We start from the raw sequence: 26,374 nt of genomic DNA on the forward strand, positions 1-26,374 counted from the left end.
CTGAACGGTGTGCCGCCCTCCCCACCCCCAGCCCCAATTCAGATGTTGAGGCTTTAACCCTCAGTGTGGCAGAATTTGGGTAAGGTTACATGAGGACATAAGGGCGGGGCTCTGATGCAATAGGACGCTAACAGGGCCCTAAGCCAGTAGGCTGGTGTCCTTAGAAGAAGAGGAAGAGACCAGGGCACGCGCATGCACACAAAGGAGGCCATGCGAGGACACAGTGTGCAGGCAGCCATCTGCAGACCAGGAAGAGAGGCCCAGGAGAGATCAAACCTGCCGCCCCCTTGATCTTGGGCTTCCAGGCTCTCGAACTGTGAGGAAATACATTTCTGTTGGTTAAGTCACCCGGCCTGTGGTGTTTTGTTATGGCAGCTCCAGCCGCTTAACACATTCACCCACTGTCCAAGCATCTTGTGTGCTAAAGATGGGGCTCTGGGGACTGACCCTGGCTGCGAAGGGAAGTTCGTGAAGATACGGAGGCTGGTTGCTCAGGGTTGACCCCCAGGAAAGGGCAGTTGTAGCCCATGTTCCGTCGCTCCCTTATCACCAATGCGGCAACTCAAGTTAAAGCAGGACGTTTTCGGCAATCCCCACTCCGCCAGGAAAAGTGAATGTCATCATTAACTAAGATTCTGGGCCTCTGGGAAATTACTTTAACTTGATGGACACCACCTTATGCCCTGAGATCTTGATAGTCCTGTACACCCATGGACAACGGCCATTATCATGAAAAGAAAGCTGGGGGAGTCCCAAACTCGAAGGTATGCACCTCCTGGCCTCGGATCTTCTACTCAGTGGCTACATACACTTGCATGTGTAACCTAATGTTTCTGCGTCCTGTGCGTTTTCTTTTTCCTTTCTTTTCTTTCTTTCTTTTCTACAGATTTTATTTTTAAGTAATCTGTACATCCGACACGGGGCTTGAACCTACAACCCCGAGATCAAGAGTCTACAGACCGAGCCGGCCACGTACCGTCGCGGTGCTTTGCTTTTTAAATAAAATGGCTGTGCCGTTGTGACGGACAGTTCCTTTTCCCTTCTTTGAGAACGGACCCAGACTTGCATCTGGGGAACCGTTCACCTCCCAATCCACCCGCGTGCTCCCAAGTGACGTTTCCAGCCCCCAGAATACATCAATCGGTGGTGCCTCTCCTCCCAGTTCCTCTGGTCACACTGATGGTTCCCGGTGGTCACGTGATGCGGGCCGATCTAATGACAGTGCTGCTCAGAACTTCTCCTGAGGACACTGAGGAAATGCCAGATTCAAAGCCAGTGTCTGCAGCCCAAGAGGCTGTGGTAGCCACCCTGTAAACTCAGTGTGAGCTTCTCCGAGCTTATTTCCGCCAAAGGCGAAGGTGAATTGGGGGACAGAGAGAATAGGCATTATTACTACCATGATCCTCAGTGGGCCTCCTAAGACCAACGGAGAGGTTGGAACTTCACGGACACACAGAAACCACCAGTGACATACATTTAGCTGAACTGAGGCCGTTCACTTAGAGATTCGTTGTCAGTGAGGACTCTGGGTGCACACACACACAACCCCCCACCCCCCCAGTCAAGCTGGGTTAAGTAAAATGGGGAATTCAGACCTCATCTAATCCAACCATGGGGAGGACAGTGGTAAAGGGCCCCTCATCTCTGTTTCTTGGCCTTGGTGCCATTTCTTAGATGCTGGTTGACTCTGTGTGGTACCCTTTGTTGAATCTAGCACATCTTTCAGAGCCCCCAGATCTGAAGTAAGAAGAACCTGGCCTGCGATGGGTTATATGCCCCTATCTCAACCAACTGCTAAGACCAGCGAGCTCCTGTAAGAAACTGGCACCCCTCCATTTGCAATATACATATTGGAAGGAGGGGCAGGGGAAACAGTGGGCTCCACGAAAGCACTCCAATTTAGCTGCAAAATTTTAAAACTGAAAACTTTGGGGTGCCTGGGTGGCTCAGTCATCAGTGCAGTGTCTCACTCTTGATTTTGGCTCAGGTCATGATCTTGTGGGGTCAGGTTCGTGAGATCGCGCCCCAAGTGTGCTTGGGATTCTCTCTCTCCCTCTCTCTCTCTGTCCCCCCTTCCCTGCTTTCGTGTGCGTGTACTCTCTCTCGCTTTCTCTCAAAATAAACATTAAAAAAAAAATAAGAGTGAAAACTTCATTTGTAATTGTTTCCACCTCCAACCATGGCCAAACTTAAAGAATGAAGTCTCTAAAAGTCTGAGAAATACGGTACATGCAAATGAGAAACAGAATTGGCCTTTCTACACGTGGCGGCCTTCTCACCTCTTGTCATGATCGTCTTCACCATCTTGCTCACATTGTGGAAAATGAACCCACAGCCAAGACACTAGGTTAGAGCAGTTTTATACACAGACCTGTATTCTAACACCTGAATGCAATTTGTGTCAAATTAGCAGCATGAGATCATTCTAAATATGCCCCATAAAAAAAAAAAAAAATCACAGCCTCAGACGGGGCCAACCCATGTGTAGTAGGGTCACCATGAACTGGGGGACAAGTTCAATATGATCCCTTAAATGATTTTCTAAGGTTCTTGATCACTGCAAGTATGTCTCTCCTTTCTTTCCCCCCCACCTCTGAAATGCATCTTTGCAAACAGTTCATATTCTGGCACCATCAGAGACACTGAGAGGGGGAAAAAGACAGGAGTACAGGTCGTAAGCCATTCTAACTCATCCCCAAAGAACCTTCTTTCTCTGGGTCACATTTCTGCAAGATCTCAGTCACCCCAAAGTGTCCGTGAGAGCAGCTGGTAAGAACTCTGTTCTACTCCTCTTTCGGGTATTAGGTATCTCGTGGGTATTTGCCTTCATGTAGCAGGAGCTTCACAGAGACTGGAAACAGTCTTAAATACTCCTGAAGGTAAAATGTCAGTTCAACTGGGGGAAGGGTTTATGTTACTGCTATTTGGGGGTGGAAGGTATCGAAACCCTTAGGAAATTGCAAAAATGCTATCCATAAGCATAATGAATTCTATTGATTAAACACTCAGTTATTGCCAAGCACTGTCCCAGCCCCAGTACATACAGTATCTTTTTTTTTTTTTTTCAACATTTATTTTTGGGACAGAGAGAGACAGAGCATGAACGGGGGAGGGGCAGAGAGAGAGGGAGACACAGAATCGGAAACAGGCTCCAGGCTCCGAGCCATCAGCCCAGAGCCTGACGCGGGGCTCGAACTCACGGGCCGCAAGATCGTGACCTGGCTGAAGTTGGACGCCTAACCGACTGCGCCACCCAGGCGCCTCAAGTATCTTTTAATCCCATGAAATAGTGCTATCCATTGACCCGCTAAGAAGGAAAGGCTCAAACCCATCAGGCAAGCTGCTTGAGGTCACACAGCTGGGGGATGGCAGAGGCTGGCCTCTGTACCCAAGACTGGCCAGCTGTAAGGTCTCTACTCTTCTCTCCCGGGCAGGCTGCCTCCCCTGGAGTGAAAGCAGTGGTGACAGGAGCTCCCGCAGAGTTCCAGGGATGTCACACACACTGTCATCAGCTAATCCCCACAATGATACCAATCTTGCAGGACTGGTATTTTTGCATTTTGCTGTAGCTCAAGGAAGTTCACATAACTTGTCCAAGGTCAGGCAGCAATTAGGCAGCCAGGCAGGGAATGGATCCAGGCACAGCTGATTTGAAAACTGAGGTCTTTTATCCTCAGGCCATCATTTGCAGAGGCCAACTGGAGAGCTGGGTGGGATGGAATCACCAAAGAAAAGAAGGGCAGGAGAATTTATTCTTGCAGACTCACGACACGGGGAGGTAAAAGCCTGAGTGCCGGGGGCTGCATTCACTCTCATAGGCGCGCGCACGCACACACACACACACACACACACACACACACACATGCACGCACACATACATTCCCAACCTATCATGTGCTCCTCAGTGAGCGCTACACCCTGGAGTTCTCAGCCACGCCTTTTGGTCGCTGAGGGAACCAAACAAAAACACAAACTTGACCTCTGCAAGTTTACAGGTAGATGCTTTTAAGTGCACTTCTGCAACTGTAATGTGAACAGCTCATTGAGTACATTCTAAAAAACTCTTCATCGCAAGCCTCTTGGCAATTGCATAAAAATATTTCTAGACTTCCATCCAAGCGCAGTTAAACAGAACTTCAAGGGGAATGACTTTTCCAATTGTATTTTAAGATTGAGCACTTTGATAAAAGCAGGCTCTGCAGTACAATGTGATCCAAAATTGTGTAATCTTTATATATTTTATAATCTGATACAATTTAATAGATAAGAAAAACATTTTTAGTGCTCAAAACTTAAACTGTAAGGATATATTCCTATTGATGGATTACAACTGGTGTAAAAATATCTGTATCTCTCTATCTACTACTATAAAGTCCAGATAGGCTCAAAATATTCATTCTGTAAAGGTGTGAGTTCCTCTCATTGTATTAGTCTTTGCATGACTAACTTCAGGATTTCCCTTTTTCTCTATCCACAGTCTTTAAAAGATCTTAAAGTCAGCTGTTTACAACAGTCCTGTGTGGGGACCAAAAGAGACAGGAAATACCTCAATGCCTTGAATGATAAAAGACAACAGAAGGATTCATTTCCATCTCTCTGTCTTGTCATTATAAACTGCTTTTGACCATTACAAGAGGATTGTCCCCAGCCCCAGTCTGTAGCACAACGCAGAACAGGTCAGCATCTCAAGTGAAAAACTTCAAAGACAACTTAACCCGTACCGGACCAAAGACGAGCTAGTGTGAGTCTAGGTTTCCGATCCTGGCTCTGTGACCTCGAGCAGGACATTTGTTGGGGCTTTACTTTTCCCATCTACAAAATGGGAGTAAGAATACCTAATGTATAAGGCTAATATAAGAATAACGTAAAGAACATATATGGCCAGACACAAAAGGTCACATTTTATATGATTCCATTTATGCAAAAATGTCCTGAACACAAAGGTCCATAGGGACCAACAGTAGACTAATGGCCATGCGCTGAAGGCCCTGTGCCTCTGTAGCCATCAGAGCTGACAGCGTCACTGGCTTCTCTGTGTCTGCGGGTGCTCCCGCCTGTCCCCTCTTTCTGAAACTCTTTGCCCTTCATTTCAGCGACTTTCCCCAGTTTCCGACTAAGCTGCTTCTCTGCTGTCGTTGTTGTTGTCTTCACTACCACCGCTTTCTATCATAAATCTACGTTTTCTAACATGTCCATGTTGCAAAGGAGTTCATTCTGTACCCCTTTGAAAATCTCATCTGGGCCCATAATTGCAGTGGCCATTTGTGGATTCACACGTTTCAACATTCCCTTCCTAGACTTGACCTCCCCTCTCCTAACTCCAGCCTGTGTCCCCTCCTAGCGACATCACCCTGGAACAGGAGGACCAGCCCACGGACCCTGCTTGGCAGGTGCCTGTCCCAGAGGAAGCTCTCAATGCCACATCCCCCGGTCAAACTGGCAACTCCTTCTGACTTCCCTATTTCTGTCCACAGGGTACCATTTCCACAGGGTGCAACACTGGGCTCCCATGAAAATCTTAGACGGTGGGAGAGAGACCAGCTGACGTCCGAGTCAGAAGGGAACATCCAGGTTATGGATGTTTTCTGAGATTCCACGCCAGGCTGGAGACACTGGGAATGTCGCAGTAAGTGCAGATGGGGCAAGTCTGGATTCCCAGGAGACGGTGACGTCAGAACTGACCAGAGGCTTCTTTTGAAACTGCATTTCCTTATATTTTTTCACTAACGTAAGAGCCTGTTCTCAGTGACCGCACAGAACATGAGTGACTAAAGAGGTGGCCAGCGAGTCTTTAAATTCACCTGTGAACAAAAACAGCGTCCTGACTTTATTACTGTGATTACATAAATACCTTTACAGATAACTCAGCGCGGAACAAGACAAATGATGCCAAGAGAAAGGGGCCCCTCCTAAAACCCAAAGGTCTCTGCAGGCTGACAGAGTAGAGAAGGCAATTAGGCTCAGGACTTGGGGGGAAATGTAGGCAGGTTTTCCTCTCCCCCTTTCTGTTATTACTGTATTTTTTCCAAAATGGGCGTGCCTGGGGACAAGAGTCAGGAGATTTATGCATTAGGTGGATGCCCTGGTTTGCAAAATGGACAAAGGAGGCAGCTTGCCGAGCAGATTAGATGAAAGAAGTCAAAAAGCCCAGGGGCTGCAATCAAATGTGGCAGAGATGAGTGGGGGAGGGTCAAGGCGAAGCCCAAAGGCCCTGAGATTCCATCCGAGGTCTTTCTGGACAGAAGCACCAGAAGTGCCTGGAGGCCCGAGGCCGTGTGGAGATGGGATCCCACAGAGCCATCCTGGTTCCACGGGGAAGGAAACGGGGGCTGGCAGCGAGAATGGAAAGCCACGCAAAGGAGAGATCAGGAGTCCACTCCTTTGAGGTATATAGGAACTTTTCACCTTGAATATGTGTGCCAGGAGGAATGATCAGAATATGTGTGCCTGGGAATGAAACAGAAGTTTATAAACCTCTGCCGTGACAGAGTGTTTGTGAGGGGCCAGGCAGGCCCTGGTCTAGACTTGTGCTTTCAGGTTCACATTCTCCTCTAACCTCCGCAAAGGTTCTGGGGAACACATCTGGCAAAACTGAGGCCCAAGGTCAAACACCTGGTGCCCAGGGAGGGAGGAACTCAACCCTGGGTTGACGCGATGCTAAATCCGTGCTCTCGCACGTGGCTGTCTACGCACCTGCCGTGTACATACAGTTATAGAGCAAGGGGTAAAGCTCCGTGCGTGTGAACTGGGTGACCTCGCAAGGAAGCAGTCCTATTTGAAAGGAATCGGAGATAAAGGGATGAACAAATAGTTTAGATCTATCTATAAATCCAGCAGGATCTGGGGCATCCCCCGTCTTTGGCCCTGTTCTGAGAATCACTAACCCAGCAAAGGAACAAGAGAAATTTTAGCAGGGAAGGTAAAGAGCGCAGGGAAATCAATCACATTCAGAGATTCCAGCCCTAGTTTCCTATTTTCCCAGGAAGTTCCAATAACTAACTCTGACCGGGAATGTAGCATGTCCTAAATGCCTTTTAATGTGAATGTCTTGAATCCTCACAAGAACCCTAGGACACCAGCGTCACTATTGTTATCCCCCCCCCCCCCGCACCACCACCAGAGAGGTTTGGCCAGTCACGCAAGAAGCCAAGACAGGGCTCATTTCCACGCTTATTGCCTCCCTGAGATCCACGGGACCTCCCAGAGCTGTCCTGTTCGAGGTTTGGAATCTTCAGCCAGGCTGCCACCATGCTGTCTCCTCTCCTTGGACCCACCTGCAGACATAGCTGGCTGAAAGCACCACTCTGTTTTCCACCGAGCTACAGCTAAGCCTCAAATCCATTTTGACCCACGTTTAGGAAACCAGTTGCTAGAACGGAACACAGCTGGTACTCCACAGGAAACCGCAGCCACCACTGAGGTCCACTCCTTCATTCACAAGGAAGAACGTGAAAACATAGGGATGCCCAGCGGCTGGCCCGAAAGTTCACCAGGTGGCAGACCTGGGACCACAACCAGGACCCCTTGCTTGTAATCCGGTGCTCTGCCCACTGGAACTTGTTTCTGATACACGGAGCCCTTGCTCTTGAGCCTTTCGCGGCAGGAAAGACGATCAAAGTGAGGGATGGCGTGCGCCGTAGCAGCAACAATGCATAGCAGAGCCTAGAGCAGAGGGTGAGGGCGGTGGAGAGCAGGTGCAAGGATATTAACTCCCAGGGAAGGAGGCACCTGAAGCCAACCTGGAACCTGGGAACCCGGGACTCCCCAGAGCAGGTCATCCAATGGTCACAGTCAACCTGGGACGTGTGTGACCAAGGGCGAGCACACCTGTGCGCTCACGGGAACAGCATGCATCTGACAGCAAAAGAGCTGGTTTCCTTTGTCCCCACCTGCTTTCGGGCCTACGGCAGCACCAACCTGCTCCGTGCACTCAGAACACCCTGGAGCTCTTCCTTCCATTTCATTAGCTCATCCCGTGGGTTGTCAGAAGTGAATGGAAATAAAAATCTGTTATGCGTGTTATGGAATTTATTTTAATTCTTCCACTGCATCCTAAGGAAACAGATTTAATAATAATTGGTGGCCCAACCCTGGAGTGAGGGAGAGAAGGAAGGCGGAGGGAGGGCCGGGAAGGCCGGCGGGGAGGTTGCAAGCGGGCATGGCCGGGGCGAGATGTCCACGTTCGAGCAGATCTGCCAGGAGGGCTGGGGTGTGTGGTGCGAGGCCAGAGTGGGCGGGGCCCTGGAAACACCTGCTCAGAGGAAGAGGAAGAGATAAAAGGCAGGTGGTCCCGAATGGGAAGCAAGCTCAGAGCTATGAAGGCCGAGGCTGGTCTCTGAACGAAACTGCTTACGGACCCTACAAAGGCCCAAAGGGCAGAAGTGGAAGACAAGATGACCGTGGCTCATAGGAACTTTTAGAAGAAGGCAGGAAGAGAAGAGAACGGCAATGCTGTATGTAGTGCTGGGATGAAACATCCAGGGACCAGATGAAGCGTTAGACCAGGGGTAAAGAATGTCCTTAACTAGGAATCACTGACTCATTAAAATAATCCATCCAAGGGTGATGTTTAAATAAAGTAACCCAATTTTAAGTTTAATGGGTGAATGGAATGTGTATGTGTGGGTGGGTGGGGGAGGCGCAAGGGAGTTTGGAGAAGAAAAAAAAAAGTAGAACGCTTTACTCTCTTCATTACAAAAAAATGAGACGTTATTAACTAATAAAATAAAAAAATGCATTTCAAACACACACAGACCGTAACAGAGACACGCAGACATGCGGAGGGGACAGTTGGAGACACCTGTCAGCTGGTCACTCCTGCAGGGCTCCGAATAAGCCATACTCATCTGTTTGGACCTGCCCTGGGTCCCCTTTAAACAAAGGGTTTGTCCCCTTCTGGCACACAGCTAGGTTTCCATTGTACAAGAACTGAAGTGCTCTCTGGTCCCTGAAACTGCTAACATCCTAAAATTGTCTCTAGCAGCCTAAATGGCATTTAAAATAAATACTGTGAATTGATGAAATGGCCAATTATGTTAAGTACCCATGCCTGGTGTAATCCAAACCAAATCTTCCCCCATTATCCTCAAAACTGCTAGATGATTCAGCAGGCCCTCTCGCCAGTGACTCTGCAAGAACCAAACACAGAGGCCACACTCTAGTAGGACCCTGAGTGCTTCCTTCCAGTGAATTCTTACAATTGGTTTTATGCTAGAAAAAAAAAAATAAATAACTACTATGTTTCTGCCAGACAGCTAACAAACCAAACAACTATCTGACTACGTACATGGGTTCCCCACTGGAACCATGATGCCATATTGTTCCGCGGACTTCAGGATTTAACTGCTACCATCCCCTCTCTGGGCAGCATGGCGTTCTGAGGCAGATCCTGCTGAGAACATGGGATGTCATCATCCCAAAGTGCCCGTGAATCACTCATTGTCCGCACCTGCCACATAACGTCCCCATCGCCATGCCCTCTCTTGCCTACAGACTCTTGCTGCCCCCTCTTGCAATGCCCTTTGTTCTGTTTCCACACACACAGACTATTTTTCAAGGTCTTGTTCAAGGTGTCAACTCTCCCAAGAACTGACAGCCCCTACTCTCCCACCGTCCTGACAAAAATAAGCCCCCCTCCTCCAAATGACGAGACACATCAGCTTCTTCGGCCATGCCCAAGTTCTCTTACCTTCCACCCCAGGGCCACTGGGCACAGTAGGTTCTCCCTGGCCCCTGGGTAGCCTGGGTCAGACAGTTCTGCTTGCGGCTGGGGTGGGCTAGGCTAATTATCTAGAAAAAAATGTCCTCCTGCTTGCTACAGAGGGAAAAGAAGGAATGTGTGCATGTTTTGAAAATGTATAAAGGTGAGAAAGTGAGTATATAAATCAGGTATGTTTTCTTCTACTTGATTTTTGAAAAAAAAAATTTAAATGTTTCCTTATTTTTGAGAGAGAGAGAGAGAGAGAGACAGAGTGCGAGCGGGGTTGGAGCAGAGAGAGAGGGAGACACAGAATCTGAAGCAGGCTCCAGGCTCTGACCTGTCAGCACAGAGCCCGATGTGGGGCTCGAACTCAGGAACCGCGAGATCATGACCTGAGCTAAAGTCGGCTGCTTAACCAACTGAGCCACCCAGATGCTCCCTTCTACTTGATGTGAAACTAAACATTCCACTGGCATGACTGGGCAGCTCCGTTGTTTACATACCCATATTTTTATTGTAAAACGTTCACTCATGGGCATGAGCGATTTCTTGATGAACCATACCCCACCTAAGGACTACGAAAATATTAATTAGGGAGAACACGCACATAGTTTGAAAAATCTTAGCAACAGTAAAAGTGTCTCCTGAACTCCATATATAGATAGGGCAAATATAATACACAGCAAAGAAATATCGCAGGAACAACTTAACAAATCCTTGCCTACCCTCTCAAACTCCAACCAAGAGTCTTCTGATTTTCACATGTACAAAAAAACAAAACAAAAACAAAAAAGGAGGGCTGCGTGGAATTGGATGCGGACTGAATAAGCATCTGAAATCTGTAATAATGTAATTCTCAACACTTAGAATAATTAGAATTTTAAACCCTATCTGGAAGAGGAAAAATGTCCACACCCATGAGATAGGATCTCATAGTGAAATCACTCAACTTCAGAATCTCATCAATGTTTTCTTCATGCCTCTGCCCAACAGAAACAACCAAAAACTAATATCCTAAGAGCGAATCTTAATATGAAACTTAATGAGTAAAAAGCCTACAAGAAAATGTGCTCGCCAAGTAAAATCCCTCTCCTGAAAGTAATCCAAACACGAATGATATTCGTATTATTGTTGTAGATCTGGAGGAAAAATAAACATGCACATGACTTTGAAACTCACTTGAAAAAAATTCCCAAAGGCTCATCATAATTGGTTTCCATTTTTGCTATCTGAAGGGAGAACAGATTTTTTTTAATTATGTATTAATCTTTGAGAGTAGAGGGAGTTCCCTTTTTTCCTTAAATATTAAAGGTATCTATAACAGTCATTAAAATTAGGATTAGTCAAAACTTCCCACCTCAATTTCACCCGTACCAAGCAAAAAGGCAAGGAAATCCTTCAGTGCCTGATTTCACAGGCTATTAAAAAGCAGTATGCAATTGCATGGCCTATAAAACAACAACACAAATGTGATGGCATCTCTTTGAGCTACTCTGGAAACCTGAAGATAAATGTCCCTTTTCTCAGCCACAATTATACTCTACTGCTTCACATGCCTGGCCAGCCCTCGGCATGTACTTTTAAGGAAAAGAGGCTAACCAGCTCTAAACCAACAGAAAGGTGTGGAATATTCTGAACAAGCCCAGCCCAGTTCTAAAGCTCTTGGCATGACCAGATTCATCTGCTTTTGGCCAGCCGTGCCGCTCTGACCCTTACCCGGCCCGACGAGGTGAATGGGGACAGGAAACTGGGAGGGCCCTGGGAGCCCACCGATTCCAGCTTACTTGCACAGCAGACATCTCTAACAGGGATAACCCGGCATTATCCAGAAGGCATCTTATGGCTACTTTTAATTCTTTTTTTGAATGTTTATTTATTTTTGAGAGACAGACAGAGCATAAGCAGGGGAGGGGCAGAGAAAGAGGGAGACACAGAATCTGAAGCAGCCTCCAGGCTCTGAGCTGTCAGCACAGAGCCCGATGCGTGGCTCAAACTCAGGAACCGCGAGATCATGACCTGAGCCGAAGTTGGAGGCTTAACTGACTAAGCCACTCAGGCGCCCCTCTTCTGGCTACTTTTAACCATTTATTCTTCAACTTGATTTGGCCGTTTCAAAAGAAACTTAATAGCAAAAGTAGAGATGAACGGCAGTTGGAATTCTTTGAGCACGCTGGGGAGGACTGATGGCAAAGCAGCGAAGGGTGGGCTGGACAACAGAAAGGATGTCCCCCTGCAAAGGACAGTCGTCGGGACAGGAGAGGGGTGGCTCACCTCCGAGCCTCGGAACAAACCACAGGCAACCAACCTCCCAGGCACACGCGGATGTTAGGGGACAGCAAGGAAAGAGTGGAACCACCACAATAACATTCCTCCACAATAAAGTGCCGGAACCCCCCAAACATTCCTCGTTGACCCAAGCACCGAAAACACATAACAGGGTTTTTGTTTTGTTTTGTTCCGTTTTGTTTTTAACCAGCTCCGTTTATGCTACTGTCATATCCTGACTGCCACAGGATTCCAGTTTCACCAAAGCAAGCCAGACGCTTCTGGAATATGACCAGCGGTGACAAACCAAAGAACCAGTCCCAGATTCAGAATAACAATTCATAGCAACCAGGAGACGTGAGCAGGAAGAAATAAAGAGACGGGACAAAGAGCCCCAACGCACAGCAGTCACACTTCTTCAGACAGTGCCCGCTTCTTAAGAGGACAGCGCTCTCCCACCTGCCACCCAGCGCAAGGGCGTAGAGCGAGGGGGTGGGGAGGGCCGCTCCTAGACACCTACCTTGCAGAAGGGCTCCATTTCTCTTGAAGAAGGTACTGCCCGGCCAGATGGGTGGACCTGATGTGCTGAAACACAAGAGAAGCCAGTGTGAGCATGGGCTCATTTACACTCGGAACAACCACCTCTCCAAATGTATCACCTAGAAGTCATGCTTTCCCACTGATGCATTATTTACACCCTCACCCTCTGGAAATACATCTTTAATTTTTTTTTTTAAAACATTTATTCGTTGCCCCTTTTTTTTTTTTTGAGAGAGAGAGAGACAGAGCATGAGCTGAAACTGGACAGGGAGAGAGAGGGAAACACAGAATCCGAAGCAGGCTCCAGGCTCTAAGCTGTCAACACAGAGCCTGACACAGGGCTCGAACCCAAGAACTGTGAGATCATGACTTGAGCCGAAGTCGGATGCTTAACTGACCGAGCCACCCAGGCGCCCCATGGAAATGCATCTTTAAAAACCGTGAGGTTTGGGTAGCACCCGGGTGGCTCATTCAGTTGAGCATCTGACCTCAGCTCAGGTCATGATCTCGCGGGTCACGAGTTCGAGCCCGGCACCGGGCTCGCTGCTGGCTGCCTGCCAGTGCAGAGTCCACTTCAGATCCTCTGTCCCCCTCTCCGGACCCCTCCCCGCACCTTGCACTCTCCCAAAAATGAACAGACGTTTAAAAAAATAAAATCAAATAAATTAAAAATAAATTAAAAAAAAAAAAAACATGAGGTTTCAGTTGAATGGGCTTCGTATTTCACAGGGCAGAACCTGTCTGCGTGGGCGTCCCAGTTACCGTCCTGACCCTTCTCCCTCTTGGGCACTGAAATCACTTGCGGGTAAATGACATGGCAAATTCACACAGTTCAACGTCACAACTTGTAACTTCAGAATGGTTGCTAATTTATTCCTAATTTTATGAATTTACGTGGCAGAGAACTTCGATCTGTGTCTGCCGGGACCAAGTGGGTTTTCTGTCACTTCCTAGTGGCACCTGCCTGTGAGAAATGCGACCTTGCCTTCCTCGGCCTTTATCCTCACCAAATCCTTAACATTACAGAAAGAGCTGTGATGGCCTCCCTCCCTCCCCCATCCCCTCGTTTCGTATCCTGTTTTCAATTTCTTGGCTTACAGTGTTGCACTCCGTAGCCTATAAAACAGTTTGTAGATGTGCTACCGCCCACAGTCTGGTAAGAGGAGAGGCAAGAAAATAAGGAAGATCAGTATATACAAAGACACTTCACTACGTTTATAGATGAGCGTCTTCACGGTTTTAAGACACCCAGCGAGACACTTTAGACTCAAGCCAGTCTTAGTAAAATATCCTGAGAGTGGGAAGTAGGTTATTCTAAATCAAGGATCGGTTTAGATTAATGTTAGAAAGCACTTAGTCAAAAACGTTCCTACATCCAACGCAGGAGGCAGTATAAATTACCTTCACTAAAATAGTCCACGGCACATGATACTGGTTAATGCGCTGTCGATCACAGCACAAAAGGGAGAAGTTGGTCTGGTAACAGATTTTTAAGTTCAGTGGACATGTGCACACATAGTGAGACATCTGAGGGGCTATGTAACGAACACTTTACCAATCGGCCAGGGTCTCTGGTACTAACAGGATGGCAATCAATACTGTTAACAAGGAGCAACCCCAGTGACACATTCTGTTGCCCAAAATTTCATTACCAGAGACGTCACAGCACAGCAGGTATAGGGACGCGTTACGTGATTGGTGAGGGGCGGAGAGGGAGGCAGAAAAGCGCTACAGCACATAAAAACACGGTTAAACATCAAAATAATGTCAAACGTGCTGGAAAACACGCACTTGCGAACCCTGATGTAAGGGTTTGGTTTTGTTTGGGGTGGACTATACTCAGAGTAGGAAGCAAGATTAATGCACCGAACCTATGGCTTTTCCGGCAGCCCTCTAAGCTCTGGCCGTTGTGGCCTCTGGATGGCCAGGCTGACACACAGGACACCAGATCTGGCGGGGTCTCGGGGCTGCAGGATCATGGCAAGCTGATTTCTCCTTCGTCTGATTCCTGTCCTATTTTGTGGAGGCCTTTAAGGCTCAAAGATGCATGAAAAATAACGTGCATTAAAACGCTCAAGATTATCTTTTAGCAACTCCAGGCAGCTCCTTGGAATTCTACCATCTTATTTTTACAAGAAAGCAGGAAACAGCAAGCTGGCTGTTGCCGATCCTGAATCACCTGACTTCTAAAGATATTTAAAAACTGAGGACTTCATTATAGAGGAGCTGGTGCTTTGAGAGCATTCAGTAATTGAGTATTACCGCAGGAGCCTCAATATCCAGCTTACTTCCACCCAAATCTCCTCTTTATCCTGACCTTGATTTGGCGGAAAACTGACTAGACGCCAGGAATGGAGTAAATGTGGGGAACTGAGGTCGAGTAAATCCAGTGGTTTAAGATAAGGAAAATTCTCTGTATGATAGAAATCTACTCAGCAATTTCTACAGCATCCTTTTAACGTACCTAAGTCACTGATCACTATTCTGGTAGTTTTGCACCACTGCCCATGTAATCAGTACTCCAGGCGTGGAGAGAGATTTGGGACTGGCCCACCCACCTGCTCTTACCTGGCTCCCACTGTCAGTGATGAATTCACCTATGGTCTCTTTCTAGCTCAAGTAAAGCTGGTTCCTGTCATGTTAATTGCGAAGTGTTGGAGCTCGCTAGCCAGAGAATCTACACACTTCTTTTGGATGGTCCCTCAGAGAGAGAGAGAGAGAGAGAGAGAGAGAGAGAGAGAGAGAGGGGCAAACCCTAAGAGACTTTTAACTATAGAGAATACCCTGAGGGTTGAAGGAGGGAGGTGGGTTGGAGATGGGCTAGATGGGTGATGTGTCTTAAGGAGGGCACTTGTCGTGACGAGCACTGGGGTTTACACGTAAGTGATGAATCGCTAAATTCTACCCCTGAAACTAATATTACATATAACTATATGTTAACTGGAATTTAAATGAAAACTTGAAACAAACAAACGTACAAACAAAAACAATCTCAAGGCAAAATTCCAGGCTAGAAAAAGCAATCGGGCTCACCGCATGTGAAAGACAGACACGTGGGCTCATAGTTAGCAGACACCACAACGCGGGGTCCACCGATGTCTCATTTCAATAACGCTCCAGCAAAATTCCATGACCTTCAGCGCTACACGACAAACCCACTTGCGACAAAGGAAACTGACCAACAGGTGAAGAGGGCCTTGTCTGCCAGAAAGGCAGCGTGTGACCTGGCATTTGAGCACATTGATCCGGATGGTCATTAAGATCAGAGCTGAGCCAGCAAAAATCCCAAGGGAGGGATGATACCATCTCGAACAGCAGACCCAGCGGCTGCTGAGTCTTAGCCCTCAGGAAGTGCTGTACAATCGAAGCTGCATTACTTTGAACTCCCCAGGGGACACCGTGGGTTAACAGGTTGTACAGCCCTAAGGTGGCTCTTGGCATAATGATGCGATCTGGCATGGGTTTTCCCTCCTCTCGTGAGCCTCCATCGCCGTGAGACCCAGACAACTGTAACTAACCAAGACCCACACACTGGTCTGGACTTTCTGTGAGGGTAATGAAAAGCAAATGAAGAAAAGTACTTTTTTCTAAGAACTCAGCTACCAAATGTGAACTGTTGGTCCGTAAAAGAGAGAACAGGATACCATCACCACCACAACAGGATACTACACCTTGAGGTGAACCTCAAGGACATCATACTATTGAAACAAGCCAGACACACAGGGACAAATACTGTACTAGACTACAGTGGTCAAATTCATAGAGACAGAAAGCTGAACGCAGGCTTCCAGGGGCCGAGGGGAGGCGAAGGGGGAGGGGGGGCTGGTTGGCTCAGTCGGTTGGGCAACCCGCTTCAACCAGGGTCATGATCTCATGGTCTGTGGGTTCGAGCCCTGCGTCGGGCTCTGTGCTGACAGCTCGGAGCCTGGAGCCTGCTTCAGATTCTGTGTCTCCTCTCTCTGCCCATCCCCTACTTGTGCTCCGTCTCTCTCTGTCTCTAAACGAATGAATGAATGAATGAATGAATGTATCTTGGGCGCCTGGGTGGCTCAGTAGGTTGAGCGTCCAACTTCAGCTTAGGTCATGATCTCACGGTTTGTGAGTTCAAGCCCCGCGTCGGGCTCTGGGCTGACAGCTCAGAGCCTGGAGCCTGCTTCGGATTCTGTCTCCCTCTCTCTTCTCCTCCCCGCCTTGTGTTCTATCAAAAATACACGAAATCCAAAAATGTTTTTCAAAAAAAGAATCATTTAATGGGCATAGAATTGCAGTGCTCTAAGCTGAATGAAAAGAATTCTAGAGATTGGTTACACAACGTCAATGTACTTAACGCTACTGTGCACTGAAAAAAAGTTAAGATGGTAATATTTAATGTTATATATATATTAATACAGTTAAACTTTTTAAACCTAAAATGACGGAGAGAGAGCCAACGAGTGAAGGAAGAAGTGCAAGATAGACACCAGAAGAAAGAACTCAAAGTCTAAAGGGTTTTAGGCGGCGAAGGACCAACCTATGTGCTGTGTCTGTGGAGGAACAGGTAGCAGCTCTGCTAGAAAGGTCCACAGCACACTAAAAAGCAGAAAACCCAAACTAAGGACAAGGAAACGGATATAGTGAGACCAGCCTGTCCGGATCTAGTATTTACAGAGGCCAGAGCCTGCCCAATACTTGGAGGCAACTCAACAGCCTCCAGTCATATTCTTAGCACCGGAATCAAAATGTGAAGGCCATCCCTTTGGACGTGTGACGTCTACCACCAGACTGTGTTTACCCAGAAATCAAACACTGGAAGCACTTGGAATAATGGGGAAATCCCCCCCGCCCCCTCCAACCCCATACTTGAAAGTCTAGTGTTTTAACTCTAACTGTAGGCTCATTACCAGGAAATAACAGAAAAACAAATGTGACCCATAACACATACGACCACAAACTCCTTGGGTGGAAGACGCCAGTCACTGAAGTTCGGGATGACGAAATCAGAGCAGGCTGGACAGAAACACACGTAAGAAGGGATCAAGTTTCATAAAGGATGGCTCACCATTTGAGAAGCACCACTAAAGCGCATAGACGAACGTTCAGAATTCTCGGGGACACTCTTGATACTTTTATAACCTTCCAGATAAAACAGGGCATGAGGGCGTTCAAAGGGATCTCAGTGGCTGCCTGGTTCCGTCCACGGTGTGGTGGGGACAGCACAAGATCTGGACTCAGGAGTCTGTGCAAAACAGAGCCTGAACGCCTTTCAACTTGGCCAAGTCTCAACTCCATGCCCGCAACCTGGAGGCAATGACAGCACGTAGTGTCGGGGAATGAAACGCAACAACGGATGCTCAGTACACCGCAAGAATCCCGGCGGTGATCCTGACGACCCACGATTAGGTTCGGAGAACTTAAGTGACGTGCTCGGTGCCACCACTTCCCCTCCGTCTCGCACACTTTTCCCAGTTTGGCTCTTCATTCCTGGAACAGATGAGGCAGCCACACCTTCATCTTCCTCTTTCCTTTCTGGATGCTTAGCTCATTGCAAATGTTCCTCAGCCCCAAGTAGCCACCAACAGTTTCTAAAACTCAACAGGTTGTGAGAAGCAGCTTCAGAGATGCCACCTACTCTAAATAAAGCAAGCTGAAATAAAAAGAGAGAACTCCGCACCGAAACCTGCGCAGACCCAAACTGGCAAGTGCGGCCGCCACAGTGACCTTCCCGGGTCAGGTGGACACAGACCAGCACTGGCCAATTTTCGGGAAGGCATTTCTGAAACACTTAGACAAAAACGATCCGTGACCACAAAAGCTACAATGGAGAGCATGGCAAGATCACCCTGGGGGCAAAATACGGACCACGGGAAGAAACGCAGTCGCTTTGTTACCTTAGCCGAGTGTGAAAACTAGAGACGCATCCTGCCTCCAACTGGATCATGTCACAAAGAGTTCTTGGGTGCCCATCACAGCCAAGGCCCTGGATGTGCTGGGGGTTGAAACGGCCATGAGAACCGGACAGAGGCGCCTGGAGTAAGAGCGATGGTCAATGTTTCAAAACGGTCCACCCAGCACACTGTGAAGTGGAAGGCTTCCCTCCTTGGACACGTCTGAGAACCTCCCCAGGGAGGGAGAACCGCTGTGGACCTCCCCAGGGTTTCTTCACTTTGCTCTGACATCTGGAGCGGGAGAGCTCTTTGTCATGGGGGCTTGTCCTGTGCATTTTGGGATCTTCGGCAGCCTTCCTGGTCTCGACCCAGTAGATACCAGTAGCAACCCTTCCCCTGTTGTAACAACTATAGTTATCTCCGGATACTGCCACCACTGGGATATCAAACTGCCTCCAGGTGAGGACCACTGGCTTGGTGGTCAGCAACCCAGCTGGGCTGGCCCCAATCTTCTCCCACTTGCCAAATCCCAGACCTCCCTCTCCACACCTCCATCAGGCAATGTCACCTCCTCTTTTCTAAAACCAAAGCCATTTTGCATAAGCTCACTCAGGCTCCGTTATTTCTACCTGCGTCTGTACCTTCTTCCTTGCAAAGTGGCATCCTACTGGCCTCTTTTCCTCTGGAACCTATCCTCCCTCTACTACCCCTTGGACCCTTTGTCTCCACTCGCCTCCCCCTTCTGAGGGCTAGTGACTTCTTATCGCACCCATCATCAAACTTCAACTAGTACCCAGACTCTCTCCTCAGCTCTCATAGCTCTGCCATGCGCTAACAAAGCCCCCAAGCTGGCATGCGTGCCCAGCCTTGACCCCAGCACATCGCTGTCTCCAAGGACTGGCCACACTTCTCTCACGTCGAGCAAAGGGCCCTTGATGGCATGACAGCCTCCCTCCCCTCCTCCATGCGCTCACAAGAGAAGCTTGCCTTTATTTTCCTGATTACATAAACTCTATGACTTTTGACATTATCTATTTAATTACTTAGACATTATCCCTTTAAAATCCTTGCCAATTTCAACCTCAAACACCCTTCTGGCCTGGTTCTCCTCATCCCACTCTCCTTACTCTATGTCCCGTGAGCTCTGTCCAGCCTGGACCCCATAATTATGGGCATTCCAAGAATGTCAGCCCTCTCTCTTTTCTCCTCCTATTTCTTTCCTAGAAGAGTTCATGGACCCATGGAAAAGCTAGCTTTTCCAATTCTGCATCTCCAGCTGACCTTCTCTCTAGACCGTGGAACGTTATCTCTGGCTGTGCCCTGACATGACCCTTGGCTGTCACCCCACCGATCGGATAAACAAAGGGTTGGGCTTTCCGCCTCTGCCTCCTTGGTCGTCCCCATGGGCACTTCCACACTGCCCTGGGTTTCTCATGTTTCTGTGAGTCCTCTAGGGCCGCCATAACAAAATACCACAGATGAGTGGCTTAAACAACAGAAATTTCTTGTCTCACAATTCTGGAGGCTCGGAGTCCACGGTCAGTGTTGGTTCCTTCTAAGGGCTGTAAGTGAGAATCTGTTCCATGCCTCTCCCTGAGTTTCCGCGGGTTGACGACAATCTTCGGCATTCCTTGTCTTACATATGCACCGCCCTGTCTCTCCTTTCGTGTTTATATGGCATTCTCCGAGTGTGTGCTCATCCGTGTCCAAATTTCCCCCTTTTCATATTCGCTTCGGGGTCCATCTACTTCAGTATGACCTCATCTTCACTAGTTACTTCTGCAATGGCCTTATTTCCAAATAAGGTCATATTCTAATGTACTACTGTTAGGACATCAACATAGAACGGGAGGGGGTGGTAGACGACTCAACCCACAACAGTGTCCATGGCTATGGCTGGCTCTCTTTCCCCATGGTACACTCACTGCCTGCAACACTGAGACACCTGCTGGGTGTCTGAGCTGACACCTATCCAATGTTTACAGTGTAACTCAGCATTCCTCACAAAAACGAAAAAAAATTTTTCATCCTTTGGTGATCACCCGTAACATGCTCAAGTTCAAAATTCTGGAGTCTCCAACACCTTCCTCTCCCATACTGTCACCCACTGCTGCCAACCCTTTCCTTCCAAGGTCTCTTGTGTTTCTGCTCTACTGGGTCAAACCACATGCAGGTGTTCTCACTAGTGCCCCAACAATACCCCCCCAATCCCAGGCCGCCCTGTCTAACACCTTAGCAGCCTTCTCCAAGCACAGCGTCTTCATGTGCTCTGCCCTTGCTTTGCCGACTGCTCCTCAGGAGGCCCTCGGGAGGTGTCCAACGGTGGGGGTGGGGGAATGGGTGCCTAGTGAGGTCCTGCTCCAATGTCAACAAAGCATGTGATTTTTCACGTGTCTTATATACTGACTTTCCACATAATTTCTCACTTGAAGAGTTTGGTGATTACAAAAGCGTGTGAAAACCAGTCGCTTGCAGGGCAGAATCAAGGCCAATAGGTTCTCTGCCCGTCAGAAGCCTTGATCTTCCCCAGCGTGTTCCCCCTGTTCCCCAGTATGCCACCTGAGCAGGTTTCCAGAAGACGCATGGACCCCATATACTTCCAAGGCCCATTCAAGCCAATTCTGTTTCCCCCTGCCTGAAATGTCCTCTTCCTGTGTTCTCCTCTCTTGTTCAGGTCCAAATCTGTCCTTTATGGCTCAACTCAAATCACAGATCCCAGGGAGAATGTTCCTGGTCACTGCCACCCTGGGACCTCTCCCCTACTCTGAACTGGTCTAGCAATTACTGCCCGTACAGCCAACTGGGAATTGATCATATTCTGCCGTATTTTCTGATCTGACGTCTTTTTACACCTTTAATTCACTTTCCATAGGTCTGTGTCTTGACTTCCAAAGAGCAGAAACCCCATGTGGGCAGAGACTGAAGGTGACTTCCCTCCTCGAATGTGGCCAAGTTTGATGTATACAGAACATGGGCATCATTATTCTACTTGGTGAATTTGATAAAACAACAGAAATGCTACTGTAGGTCATCAAAGAGAATTACTTCAAACACTAAGGATTTTTAAAAAATCTCTTATGGACACAATTAAGTCTCTTACAAAGGAACTAGCCTGTGTAGTAACATTTCTTCCTCCACTGTCATCAGCTCAGATAAAAACTTAAAAATCTTTAAAAATGGAAACAAAATTAAAAATCTCATCACTGACGGTAAGTAATAGGTTAGGTAATTTAGATTACTCTTTTCTGTGATTTCTTGATTACTTAGGAATATATAAATAACTAGATAAGTACATGTATATTTCTGATAATACGGAATGCATGTTTGAGTATACTGGAGAAACACTGCTTGAAACCCCAGCTACAATTTCAGATGCATACAGCTCATGATACATTTCATGAACAGATGCAAAGGTGTTTATCATTATCTCCGCGCTACACAGTTTCTAATTTTACATATGAAAACCAAGGCATCATTCAGCATAAAGTACATTATTTGCATGATATATTTGCATTTGTAAAACACCCACATTTACTTTTACTGCTTAATGGGCCTGGTTAAAATGGGCCACTCTATATAAATGGAGCACACTGGTTCCCAACTCAATGGTGCTGATAAGAAAACAACTCCTTTTAGATGCAAATGAACCTACTAATCACAATTAACATGGTGGAGTTGAGGAAGGCTGAGCAGCTGTTCCAAGAGCTACAAGTCTAGGGCCAGTTTGGTTCTAGCTCAATCTTTGGAGCAGCTTGGGACTTCCCAGGAGACATCTGCCAGGGCGGCCAATGGGATACACTTTGCTTTCTAAAAGTGAAGGGACGGGAGAGAGCCAATAGCTCCCCAGTCTGGGCCACCTGTGCAGGTGTGGCCCACCCAGCCTATCGTAGCATTAACTCAAACTTGCCCATGGGGCCAGATTTTAACTAATCTGGTTCAAAGGACATAAACTGAGCAGAAGGGAGGAAGACTACATTTGCAAAACTCGCAGAGGAAAGGCAAGACAGACGCGCGCACACACACACACACACACACACACACACACACACACACACACACGGGAAGAGGTAAATAACTGAAATACTCCCTTAAAACAGTGCAGTCACTATGGAAAACAGTATGGAAGTTCCTCAAAAAATTACCATAGGATCCAGTAGTTCCTCTTCTGGACGTACTCAAAATAAGAACTGAAAGCAAGAACTCAAAAGAGATCATTGTGCACCCTTGTTTATAGCGGCACTATTCACAATAGGCAAAAAATGGAAGCCACCCAAATGTCTACAAATGGAGGAAGGGACAAAGATCATGGTATATACACACGGTGGGACTCAGCCTTAGAAGAAAGACATTTTGACACATGCGTGACACAGGTGAACTGTGAGGACATTGACCTAAGCGAAATACACCAGTCGCAATATGACAACGACTGTAGGATCCCACTCAGATGAGGTACCTAGAGTAGTCAAAATCCCAAAGGACAGAAAGGAGAATGGTGGTTGCCAGGGTGAGACTGGGGAGCTGCTGTTTAAATGGGTACAGAGTTTCAGCTCGGGAAGATGAAAAAGTTCTGGAGATCAGTGGTGGTGATGGTTGTACAACAAATGAATGTACTGAACTGCACTGAACCAAGCGGTTAAGGGGCAGGGCACCTGGGTGGCTCAGTCGGTTAAGCGTCTGACTCTTGGTTTCTTCTCAGGTCATGATTCCAGGGTCGTGGAATCAAGCCCTACATTAGGCTCTGCTCTGAGCATGGAGCCTGCTTGGGATTCTCTCTCTCCCTCTTGCTCTGCCCACTCCCCCAAATGGTTAAGATGATAAACTTGTATCATATGCGTTTTGCTACAATGTTAAAATAAATAATAGATAGATAGATGGATAGATAGATAGATAGATACATAATAAAATAAGCAGATACTGTCTAGTGACTGGTAGATACTATGGGGCAGGTGGTGCTGCTCTGCTCTACTGTCCCAAGGTTCTCAAAATGGGGTTGGGGTTGTCCACCCTTTCTCATGTGTCCGTTCATTGAATAAACATGCTTTTACACCTGCTATGGGGACGTGGTAGTCTAGAAACCATCCTGTCCTCCAAGAGGCAGGGACATGGATGGGAAAATAGACAAAGGATTCAGGGTTGTACAGAGGATGACACACAGCCCTGGACACATAGCTGTGAGACCACTGACCTTGGCTCCCTCGATTACTATGCCATGAATGAAACTAGACAATAGAGCCTCTTGTTGGACAGGGACCATCAATAATCTTCTCTCTTGCATGAGGACTAACTGGATCTGACCCTCATCTGTCTCTTCCAGGAGGTCTGACAGCACTGTCCGGGACACATGGACTTCAGTACCAACCGTCTCTCTGTTTCTCCAGCTGCCTTCCCCGGGGACACTGCAGACCCTCCAAAGGTCTCATCCCCCGAGCTGGACACTCAACATACAGCCTGGTCCTCAGTGCTCCATAAACGCTGATGACCATCACAGCCCCAGGAATAGTCGCTTAGTATACTGTTGGGTGCGTTCTGGGGGGTGGAGGGTGGGGTTGAAATCTGGAGGATTCCCCAAGGACTTTCCCAGTCTTGGTACTGCTGCCCCATGAATATAGACACCAGGCCCCCTCAAGGAGCAGCTTGTCTACTGATGGCAGTTCTCTATGATGGAATGGCAAAGGGGGCTCAGGGACAGCTCCCAGCCTTGCCCTCTGGACGTGCAGGGCTGGAGGGGCTCCGTGACTGATGACATCCAGCTCTTCTCTCCTCTCTCCCCAGCAGTGGTCCTGTGGAGGTCTCGACCGGGTACCAGGAACCCGGTTGAACATGTGGAACCAACTGGAGACTTGAGGCAGAATCAGTGTAGCTGGACACAAGTGACAGTAGGGAAACCTTTACGTAAGAATTGACTCCTTTAAGAGGAAATGCCTCTTAAGTGAAAACATCGTTTCGCCGTGAACTCAGCGGCAAGTGTCCTACACATCTCTGGGTCATCTGCCGTAACCCAGAGGCAGGAAGGGCGGCTCATGTCCGTATCTTCTGTCCCAGGACGGCAGCATCGTTTTGAGGCCATGACATACAACCACACATCACCCAATGCAGATAAGGCTAATAACGTTACCTCCCATTATTCTGTCAAACGGATACAACTTTCAGAGAAAAACCTCCCTAACAGAGACTAAAGTCATTATGATCTACTCATCATCATTCAGGCTTGTAGAGATCACGAGATGTGGATCCAAGGTTGAATCCAAGTTTTTGATACAGTCTGATTCCTGGTACTTTCTGCAATGCTCAACACCGGTCACAGACGGGAAACGGACCTATTTTGGGGAAAACTGTGATTTACCTTGATTATTTCATTTCCTCCCCACAAGAGCCAGTCCCATCCCACGCCCTACCGCAAAGACGACAGACACAAATGCTGATTTAGGAGAGCTCGTGACACCGAGCTGAATACCTCTGCCTGAATGTTACACCAAGGGTATCAACATCCAGGCAAACAGACGCTGAAGGTGCGCGTAACAGCACGGAAGTTCATTTCTTAGGAAATGTTTTCCCTACAGTATATTGCATCTATTTGTGGTTGACTGTGAAGTGACACAACGCCAATCTCCATTTCCAAATAGTAACCTCTTTTGTCCGTCAAGGCAACAATGTTATGATTGACATCAGCACCTGAAATATGTCTTTGTCCTGATATTTGCAACTGAGCGTAAAGATCTGACCGCCCCCTCAAAGATGTTCCCTCCACTCCTTCCTCACGTGGGCTTCCTGGTCACCTTCCCTACCACCTGTACCAAAGTCACTGCTTGCTTGTGACTCTCTCCTGTTCTCAAACGTGGTGTCCTCGCGTGTACCCTGAGCCCTGCTCAGGCAAACCACGTAAGTGGTTGGACATCCAACTCCACCGGTCCTCCGTCCACATCATTGGGCCAGGGCCTATGCAACTGACTCGTATAACTGACCTGAAACCGAAAGCGCGTTTGATTCTTCTAGAAAACTCACAGAAACACTCATTCCATGTCTTAGAGGAAAATGAAGCAAATAATGTTGCAAAGCTTCCTTTGCAGTACATTAAATTCAGAGAAAACCTGAGTTTCAAAAAAGCAATGTTACATCTTGGCCCTAAGTTATAGATACGGGAGATTGTATAGATATGGGAGGCTGCACTCGGCAAAATCTGGTAGTATGTGGGGACTTTTCAGAGCATTCCTTCCCTGCACAAACATTACGAGTAGCTTTGTGCGAGGTTTCTTTTGTTTGTTTTGCTTTGTTTTATTCTGCACTTCCCTCTTCTTTGGATTTCCATGGCATAGAAAAGTTACCATGCAATTGAAGCTTTAAACATATTCAGGAAAACCTTAGCTTCCTGAAACCTCGGGGAGAACTCGACTCCCACGCACACATGGTGCTTCCTGGTGCCTGGGCATTACACTCACCTTCGAGTGTCCACTGACCGCACTTCACGCCTGGGGCACACACCCTCCTCGTTGGGCCTAGCTGGCCCGAGAGCTCCAGAAGGACACGGGCCATCCACCCAACTTGCCGGGAGAGCTCAGCACCCAATCAGGCTTGGAAAGGTCTTCCCGGTGTGCTATTTCTGTACCTTTTACCTGCCCCTCTTCAAAGGCAAGGCCCAACAGAGTGACATGGCCTGAGGTCCCAGCCCTCCCCTCTCCCGGGTGACAGTTTCTGCTCAGGGCACGATTAACCATGTGAACGGCGACCGCTTCGCTTCGTGTATCTGCAAATGCACAAGCTTTCACTGGCAGTGGCGCCCCTTGAACATCTGTCCGATCCAGTCAGTCCTGTTTTCAAAACCACTCCCTGGCTCCCTGTGGCCGGGTGTTACTTCCAAGTTCCTTAGCTCTAAGTGACTGGCTCAACTTGCTCTGGCTTCATCCCCTGCCATCCCTTGTCTTTTCTTTTTCTTTTTTTTCTTTTGCCTGTCGTTGCTGCAGACACACCAGAATGCTTCTCGCTCTGCCTCTGCTCACTCAGTGGTCCC

General features: G+C 47.8%; 1 protein-coding gene across 10 annotated transcripts in view; it reads right to left on the reverse strand.

Moving 5' to 3' along the window:
* FOXN3 (forkhead box N3) overlaps positions 1-26,374 on the reverse strand; it is a 401,385-nt gene that overhangs the window by 104,939 nt on the left and 270,072 nt on the right. For all 10 annotated transcript variants that reach the window (XM_047861155.1, XM_047861154.1, XM_047861156.1 and 7 more), the window contains one exon: positions 12,486-12,550. In XM_047861155.1, the coding sequence (XP_047717111.1) occupies positions 12,486-12,550 (65 nt within the window). The remainder of the gene's footprint in view (positions 1-12,485; positions 12,551-26,374) is intronic.

This window comes from Prionailurus viverrinus, chromosome B3 (genome assembly GCF_022837055.1).
Source record: "Prionailurus viverrinus isolate Anna chromosome B3, UM_Priviv_1.0, whole genome shotgun sequence".
Taxonomy (NCBI): domain Eukaryota; kingdom Metazoa; phylum Chordata; class Mammalia; order Carnivora; family Felidae; genus Prionailurus; species Prionailurus viverrinus.